The following is a 9,310-nucleotide window of genomic DNA, read 5'->3' as shown; positions in this document are numbered from 1 at the left end:
CCCCCCCCCCCCACCTGATTTAACATACACGGATCTGGTCTGCCACATGCAATCAGCTTAAATTTGGAGAAAAATTTAAATTCTGTAATTTAGAAAAACAAACCATGTGTAACAATTTAAGACCAATAGTAAACATTTAGGGTTTCTGCAAAAAAATTTATTAAGAATCTTTATTTTTAAAGAAATAGTAACTCAGAGCATTTGAATCTCATGGAATAAGAATCTGATATTGAAAAGAAATTACAAAAGTGACATATTTGAGCTTCATTTTAAACTACAGTGCAAAAATAAATGAGTATATATAATGCTAAACTGTTACTAGCAGAACAGCTAATGAAAATGTTTAACAATAGATATGAAATGGGCTATCCTTTTACATTCTGTGTTTATTAACCAGCTACCTGTAAAATAGCTAGCAAAGATGTTATGATTAGGAAAGACAGAAAAAGAGAGTGTGTATAATACTTTAAAAAATTTGTACTCTGCTCTTTTGCTCTGTAATCATGAGGTTGTACATGTCAAACTATGTTTAAACCTATGGTTAAAATGTGAATCTCATAGAAATAATGCAAGGAATGTTTATTTTCTCAACTCATTTCAATGTTTCCTAATAAGTAGGAAAGCAACAAAACAGTCACTTCTGGAAGGAGTCCTCATAACAACCTGGGACAGATATATTAAATGTGTTCAGAGTGGTTTTCAGCAGTAGAGACTTTGTAGAGAGCTTTTTATTTCATCCATATTCTAGAAAATTAGTAAAGAGGCAATTTACATTTCCAGATACTAGAAACTAATGTATTGAAACAAAAATAATTCCATTTCTTCATTTAATTTAAAATGAATGCATTTCATTCCAGAAGGGCCTACATGTCACTAATATAGTAGTTTATTTAACAATGTTTGCAGATCTCTTAGAGGTCTGAAGATGGAAAGAATTGCACTTAGGCAAGTTCAACAGAAATAGTAAGATATAGCACACATGATCTTCAGAATTTCTCTCTGGAGGTAGTGATTCCTAGATTTTGAAGATAACTCTGAAGTCAGTAGAAAAAAAGATTTGAAGTGCTTTTTTTTTTTCATTCTTCTTTTTTAGTTTACATGTGCAGTTTTATGCTTATGATGCAGTTACTAGGATTGTAAAATCCTTTAACTTTAAATCTGGCTTGTCTAAAGGACTTTAAAGGACTTTGTTTTTTAGAGAAATATGTATTTTATTTGGAAGCTTTGATATTAATATCAGTGCTTTAACAATATGGGAATCTTTCTTCATCTGGGAATCTCTCAGCAATGTCTATAGCATTACTTTGAAATTACTTCTCATGTCTTTTCTAGAATTGCCAATGCCACCCCTATCCCAGGAGACTTGCTGCGAGAGAATACAGATGAGGTGTTTCCTGATGAGCAGCTTAGCGATGGAGAGAATGGTATCCCTGGTGGAGTTTCACCTGAAAAGCTACCTGGCTCACCTGGACATCAACGTCTTCAGGAAAAAGATGTCTGGGAGGAGATGGATGCCAACAGAAACAAGATAAAGCTGGGCATCTGTAAGGTATTTACAGACAGGCAGAGGAAGGGAAAAAAACTTTTTTCAATAATTTCCTGCCATCACAAGGAACAAAATATGGTGTGATGAATAATAAGCAACTACTAATAATTTGGCTCTTGAAATACTGTGCTTTTTACCCAGAGAGAAGTACGTGGATCAGTGGGGCAATATTCTTTTTCACTTACGAAGACCACAATTCATATCAAGTTCAAACATGGTTTTGCTCCCTGTTCATTCCAAAAATGTTTTTTACACTTATTCTTGATAGTAATTAAGGGTGGAGCTGAAGGAAGAGGCCTTTAATTTATTTTTATATGCCAGACCGATGTGATACAGTAGAAGCTGTGGTAACCCACATTCTACTAGCGGGAATACTCTATGAACTGGAATTTCTGGCTGGCTGGAGGGGGGCGGGATTTGGATGTGGTGGCTGCCACTGCCACCCACCACCCTGCACTGCTGCCGCTCCTTGTGCAGTCACTCCCCCTCCCCCCGCCCAGCTCCGCCAGGGTTTTCAAAAAGGTTAAAAACCCCTGCCTCAGGTAACTGGAATTTTTAGGTACCCAGCACCTACCCTGTTCCCCACTCATGCTGGTTAACTGTATTTTACTGTATTTATTTCTCCAGGTAATTTATGTTCCTTTTTAGAGGGAAAGATGAAAGACAGGTGGACTTTTTCTGGGCAAAATCCAGTTTTGCTGATGTAACTGGGAATTGCACCTGTTTAATTTAGGGACTGATTTTGTTCTTCAGTGCTAAATAATGTCCATTGATATACAGTGTTATATGTGTTTGGACACTAATATTAATTTTTAATAGACACTGTAGAATATCTGAAAGCTAGTTTGTAGACTTAGGGTGCAGTGGTGTTGCAGAAAAACATATAGATGAGTTAACATGAAAAGTAGCATTTCTGCAATAAAGCCAAAAGAGGTCATGTCAACAAAGTGGCATGAAGAAGCTTCTGAGTTAAGCCTGTTATTGAGGAGAATTCCCCAGATGGATGCCAGGGATCAGTATAGATCTAAGATAGGAGAGTTATTGGTTTCTTTTGACTCTTTCCAGTCTCAGATGGAATTTGGTATTGCTGGCACTTGATCTCCAATTTAAATGTAGTGCCTTAGGAAACTGGTAACTAAAATGCACATATAGGGCATATCTACATGTGCAGTTAGTGTGGCTGAATAAACTCCATAGCGGTTCGTGCTGGAGTTTATTGCTCTTGGGCATAATATTTACACTACCTGGGCAGTCAGCCCCCCTGCACTGTAGTACCCTTATGCCCCAGCCAGCCCTGGTCACTGTCTACACGTACATTATGGCACACTAAACTTTGCCATAGGCTGGTACTTGTACTGGGCAGTACTATCCTACAGTGGAGTAAATTAGTTTACTGTGGCCTAATAGCACCATATGTGTAGACGGTGACACTTTACTGTGAAGCTAATTAGTCAACTCCATAGTAAACCGCATGTGTATGCAGATGCCCCCATACACTGCATAATATATGGGGGTGAGTATTTGTAGAAAGAGTGTCTTGTCTATTAATTGGTTTGTTGCAGGATAAAAGGATGTGTGACCGCTGCATTTACTAATATGTTTTTCCTGTCTTATGGCACTGTTAATGTGCTATATTTTTATTTCTGTTCTATTTTACTTGCACAGGTTGCTACCGAGGAGGAAAATAGCCATGGGCCAGTGAATGGAATTCTTAATGCACCAAGCCTTGGTTCTCCAATTCGAGTCCGTTCAGAGACGATGCAACTAGATAGGGATGTCCCATTGGTACGAAAGTTACGTTCAATCCACAGCTTTGAACTGGAGAAGCGCCTGACCTTGGAGTCAAAGCCAGATACTGATAAATTTCTTGAGACCTGGTAAAGAGACTCTTTGTATCTCATTTCAATCTATGGTCTTTTAGGAGTTTGTTGGTTAAGACTGTTTTGTATCCTGGATAATACCCAGTGAAAACCAGAAACAGAGTTACTGAGTTATGCTTACGCCAGCTATGACTAGCAAAGTCAGTTCTATGTATTGTATTTTCTCAAATTAATGCCCATTATCATTTAGACATTTTGTATTTTTAGATATACTTTCTTGGTAAATTTTTAATATATTTTTTAATTTATACTGAGATAGTATTGGTGATGTTTTATAAAGGTAGATTCTTGGTCTGGAGAAATTTTAAGTTAAAGGTACAATTTTATAATATTTATGTTGAGTTGTGCTTCATGAGTGGTCCTGTTGACTTCAGCAGGGACTATTCATTGGAGTCAGTGCAACTCGACATGAATATTTATTACAGAATTGGATGATAAATCATGTGACAAAAGCAGTTCACTTCATCGTATGTAATGTGCTCTTATAAGAGCAGTAGGATTTATATAAAGTAAAGTTGTGAAATCACCTAGTTCTGCCTCAGAACACCTGAGGTGTGTCTGTGGCTCAGATGCTTGTGGAAGGAGCTGGGGAGCCAGAGGTTGTGAGTTTAAACCAGGGTGTGGGCCCCTGACCTCTTTCAAGTTGCAACCAAGGAAGTTTAGGTTTGATATTAGGAAAAACTTTCTCACTTAGAAGGGTAGTAAAACACTGGAACAGGTTACCCAGAGAGGTTGTGGAGTCTCCATCCTTGAAGGTTTTTAAGACCTGTGTAAACAAAGCCTTGGAATGATCTAGTTGGGGATGGTCCTGTTTTGAGCAGAGGGTTGGATTAGGTTAGTGGTTCTCAACCTTTTTTGTACCGGGACCCATTTGTAAACAGTCCCGGCCCACAGCCCCCTGGCCCTGTTGGTGCCTCTCACACCTCACCCACAGCCCCCTGGTCTTGCCAGTGCCCGTCACTCCCCACCCTCAGCCTCCTGGCCATGCTAGTGCCCCTCACTCCCCCCCCCCCCTCCTCGGCCATGCTGGTCCCCACCCCTGCCATGCCAGAGGGGGCTCCCAGCTACCCCCATCCCACTCAGGCTAGAGCTTGGTGGCTGCAGCAGCTCCAGCTCATGCAGGCAGCAGCAGAGCAAGTCCAGCCCCAGTATGGGCTGGAGGGAGGAGGAGGGGAGGCCTATGGCACCTCTCCCCCCCTGCTCTGGGCTGGGGTTCCCATGCCGTGCCCAGCAGCCTGGTCATGGACCCACCTGTTCCATGAGCAACAGCTCTCAGCTGCCTCATCCCAGCAAGTATTGGGTACTGAACTCAGTGCCGCTGACCCAGCCACGCAGCTTCCTGCCACCGCCCCCTCTACCCCCATGCCTGCAAGGGGAAACCCATGCTTTGCCTCATTTTTCTGAATGTTCTTGCAACCCACGGGTCGAGAAATACTGCTAGACCTCCTGAGGTCGCTTCCAACCCTAATTTACTATGATTCTAAGCCTGCATTAGCATTGAAAAACTAGCTAGAGATGTGGGTTTTGAGGAGTAATCAGAAGATGGACAGAGGAGGCTGTTTGAGTACAGGATCAGGAATTTTTTTTTCCAAGTATAGAAAGAATTATAGGTGAAGGACACAGGGAAGCTAAAGGGAAGGCCTCAAGAACCTGACTGGGGAAGCAGGAGAAGAAAGGGGTTGAGATGGAGACATGGGCAAAGCACAGCAGATCCTAGAGTCTGAGGACAAGGTTTCTGAAGATACAGGAGGTATCCAAGGTGCCAAGCACAGGTGACTAGCAAAAGATGCAATCACAGCAGATGGGGGAGAGTTTTGTATAGACTAGAGGGATTTAAAGAGCTACTCACCTAATATTTGAAACTGAAACATGAAATTGCATGTGGTATTAAGTTAAGGATGGAGAAAGACCTCAAATGGAAGTAATGTTCTCTCTTTCATTAATCCCCCCCTATCTCACATGGGAGAAATTTGCATTCCTGATCAACAAAACTCATTAGTGTTCTTCATTAACCCATCTGACAAAACAAGAGAATGTGAGATGCTGTGGAAAGATGTTCTGTGTCCCAACAGCAAAATAGCAGCAAATAGGCAAAAGGGTATATTTAGGTTGGTTCATTATATAACAGCCACCAAGGTGTAAACAAAAAAATGTGATGTGCTAAACATCAGTATCATCCAGCAGCCTCCTGTTTCTCTTTTCTTGTTTGTTACCAAAAGGCAATTGCTGAATCCATCTTCAAATGTTTTAGCATTAACCTCAGGCTGAAATTTTAAGCTGGCTGCTTGTTTTCAGTTTTCCCTTGATTTATCATGTTTCTTCCTCTTTCCCCTTATTTTCAGTGTGATTGCTACTGTGCCCTTGTTTAGCAAGAGATGCATTTTATATGCAAAACATTTGCAAATGCTGTTGAATGCATTTCTGTAAGTGCTGCTTGAGATTTCTGATTCTTTTGCTCACCTTTGAGTTTAAGACACAATATCACACTCACTGCACTGGCCAGCTAATGATACCCTGACCATCTCAGTAATGATACCCTGTGCTCTTCTCTCTCTTGAGAAAATAGTTTAATTAAATATGCATACATGCATGCATACATACCCAGTTTAATTAAATCTACTTAATTCATATAGGAATCGCTGTGGTCTTTCTTCCACCTTCATCTGATGTTGGAATATTTTTGGGTAACTAGGAAGGAAAAATTGGAGTAAAAGAAATAATTACTCCCTTCTTCTGGTTGTATTTGTTCCTGAATTTCTTTGGCTTGGGACAGGGAACTCTGTATTGTCTGGCTTGGGGGTGGCCAACCCATAGCATACATATGAGAAGTGTCATGGATAACCTCTCTGTTTGATGCATAGCAAATTGGGGATGGAGCAGGGAATACAGTGGCAGAGAGTAGAAAGCAGAGCAGCAGATCAGGTGGGGTAAGGTGATTGTAATGGAACTCAGGAGAAAGGCAGGATTTGCTTTGTAGCACACCTGCCAAAAAAGGTTGGCTCCCCACTGGGTTAGCTCATTCCTTCATGATCATCATAGCTGTGCCACTTATTAATGCTTGCAAAGTTAATCCCTGCAGGATACTGAGTTTGTTTTTCATCCCATATCTTGAAGGCCTGAGCTCTTATAGACTAATTCTGAAAGGTCTGAGCTCTTAAAGGCTAATTTTAAAGTATTGTAGGAGGCTCAACTTAGCATAGCTCCAGTGGCTAAGTTCAAATAATGTTACTTAGGCCCCTGCTGCACGTTGCATATATTATGCAATTAACGGGTTAATTGCCGAATACATTTAACAGGCCACACGTACAAATAATGATCATACAATTAACTGCTTAATCGCACAATGTAGATCAGCCACATGTGCAAAGTAATTATCACATGATAAAAATGACTATCCAGCTCTTAGAAGAGCCAGCCAGCTATAAAGTTGGTGTTTGAAAATGTGTAACAATTCTATATTTGGTTTCTTTAATTTGAAAGTGTAGCAGAGCCCTTATATAATGCTGTTCTTTCTTAATTCATATGTAACTTTTTTTCTAAGCTTGGAGAAGATGCAGAGAGACTCAAATGTTGGGAAAGAACCTGCTGTTGCTGCTCCTTCTCCTCTTCCTCAGAAAATGCATGTTCCTGCTGTGACTGTCCGTACTGACCACATCTGGCATTATGATGAAGAATACCTCCCTGATGCTTCTAAGCCTGCCTCAGCCAGTTCTCCAGAACAGGTCGATGGTGTTGTTAGCAATGGATTTGTAGCTGTCAATCTGAGCTCCTGCCGGCAGGAGGTTGATTCCAAGGAGTGGGTGATAGTAGATAAGGAACGGGACCTGCAGGATTTCAGGACCAGTGGGGCTTTAGTGCATAAAACAACTGAAAGTCCCTCAGATGAAGAGCCTGAGGTGCTACAGGTCCTAGAGGAGTCCCCCCAAGAGGAGTATGTCAGACAAGGTACTTGGGCAGGAAACAACATCCATACCAAGAATGAACCCTTGGGAGTAGAGCTTGGCCTAGCTGTTGAGTGTCATGCCATTGCTGCTTCTGAACAGCTTACAGATAAACTAGAACTTCTGTGTGGAGCTGGTGGTCAGTTTCTTGCAGCCACACCTACGAGTCCAATGGAGGCTCAGGCAGAAGGAGCACTCACTCCGGTAAGAGAACTATTTATTATTGTACTTTTTGTTGTGCTTTTGTTCCCTGTGCAGAACAATTTGAAAAGGCAATAAAGGAGAAAACAGCCTCAAGTGTATGCAGGGTCCCTGGAATTCTTAAATAATGGGATATGGAACTTGATTTTGCAGGAAAATTTTCTCAGGCCCTGCTGTCTGAATCCACATTCTGCAGTGGATTTAGATATTGGTTTAGTGTACAACCCTCAGAATTGAGCTTTAATTTAAGGTATACATTAACAAATACCTTTTGACATGAATGATTAACCAATTAAGTTATACTATTATGCTGAGAGTGCATAAGCAGAAGGTATTAACAAATATATAAAACAGTAGTTCTCAGCTGAGGTGCCATGACATCCTGGGGTGCCCTGAACCCCCCCCTCAGGAGCGTTATCAATCATGCACATGCTGCTACTGTGATGGCAGCCAAGTCAAACTCGCCCACACACACTCTTGCTGCATTAGGGCTTTGATCAGCCAAAACCAGGCAGAAACTGGCTTGGCTGTAGAACTTCTGGGTCCATCCCCTGATAAGCTCCTCCCAGAAACAGAGGCACATGGGACAGTTCTGCCCACTTGCTTCTGTTTCCAGGAGCAGTGGCAGGGGTGGGAGTTGGGGGTGGCTGACCGGCAAGGGCTTCATTGCACAAGGCAGCTCATGTCTGCATTAGGCTGATCACAGCCCTAATGAAGCAGGAGCATGACCATGTGGCACAGCCCTTTCTGGGCTGGTTGTACAGCACACGTGCAGTTTTATCTGGAAGTAGTAACACCTAGTCGAGAAGCATGGAGGTAACTTGAGGCAATGCCAACGGTGGTTCTCAACCAGGAGTGCTGTCATGAAAAAAGTGGTGGAGGGATGTCATGACTCTAAAAAGATCAAGGACTATTGTATAAAATATGATACAATGGTATCATAACCCGAACTATACATATGCTGTGATTGGCTCCACATTAGCTGTTGCCACATAGGAAAGAGATCTGGGAGTCTTTGTGGACAGCTTGCTAAAAAACATCAGCTCAGTGCTCAGCAGCCATCAAAAAACCCCTCAAACAAAATGTTAGGCGTTATTAAGAAGGGAATTGTAAACAAAATGTGATGCAGGAGACAGGGCAAAATGGACCTACAGTGAACCAGTAAATGTATGCCATGTAAGTTTGAAAAGATCCCAAATGGCAGAAGCTAATATGGTAGCAGAGAAACAAGTTTCCTTGTTCTCATTGTCCCCTAATAAAATTATTTTCTCTTGATTTCATTTTGCTTCTTCCTTGCCCACTGATACGTTCTTTCAGAAATGCCTGTGTTTCTAAAACCTCTGCTTCCTTTGTGCTAGAAACAACTCCTTCTATCTCCTCTGCTACTTCCCACTTCTGAAATGGCTCAGTAACTGCTTTTTTGTTCCTGTAGCTGCCCCTCTTTCCTGGATGGACTCCCAATAGCTGCTGCTTCTCCTTTTGGCATGCTTCTTTATTAAGTCTAATACATTCCTCATTTGCACAGATTCCAGAAGTTTTTCTCCCACCTTCACCTGCCTCTGCTTCTGAACAGAACTCCCTTGGATTTACTTCTTCTCAGTTATCCCCTTCCACACTTGAGAGGAAGTGTGATTTAATGGTTTAGGAAGACATAGTTTCATAGTTTCTAGGGTTGGAAGGGACCTGAGCAGATCATCTAGTCCGACCCCCTGCCATGGCAGGAAAGAGTACTGGGGTCAAAC

General features: G+C 41.7%; 1 protein-coding gene across 2 annotated transcripts in view; it reads left to right on the top strand.

Moving 5' to 3' along the window:
* Positions 1-9,310, top strand: part of TTBK2 (tau tubulin kinase 2) — a 220,708-nt gene that overhangs the window by 152,390 nt on the left and 59,008 nt on the right. For both annotated transcript variants that reach the window (XM_019519087.1, XM_019519088.1), the window contains 3 exons: positions 1,333-1,549; positions 3,212-3,423; positions 6,968-7,571. In XM_019519087.1, the coding sequence (XP_019374632.1) occupies positions 1,333-1,549; positions 3,212-3,423; positions 6,968-7,571 (1,033 nt within the window). The remainder of the gene's footprint in view (positions 1-1,332; positions 1,550-3,211; positions 3,424-6,967; positions 7,572-9,310) is intronic.

The sequence above is a fragment of the Gavialis gangeticus genome, unplaced genomic scaffold (genome assembly GCF_001723915.1).
Source record: "Gavialis gangeticus isolate Ggan-Ray unplaced genomic scaffold, GavGan_comp1, whole genome shotgun sequence".
In the NCBI taxonomy this organism is placed as follows: Eukaryota; Metazoa; Chordata; order Crocodylia; family Gavialidae; genus Gavialis; species Gavialis gangeticus.
Note: the sequence above shows the minus strand (reverse complement) of the source record. Positions and strands in the feature narration are given on the sequence as shown.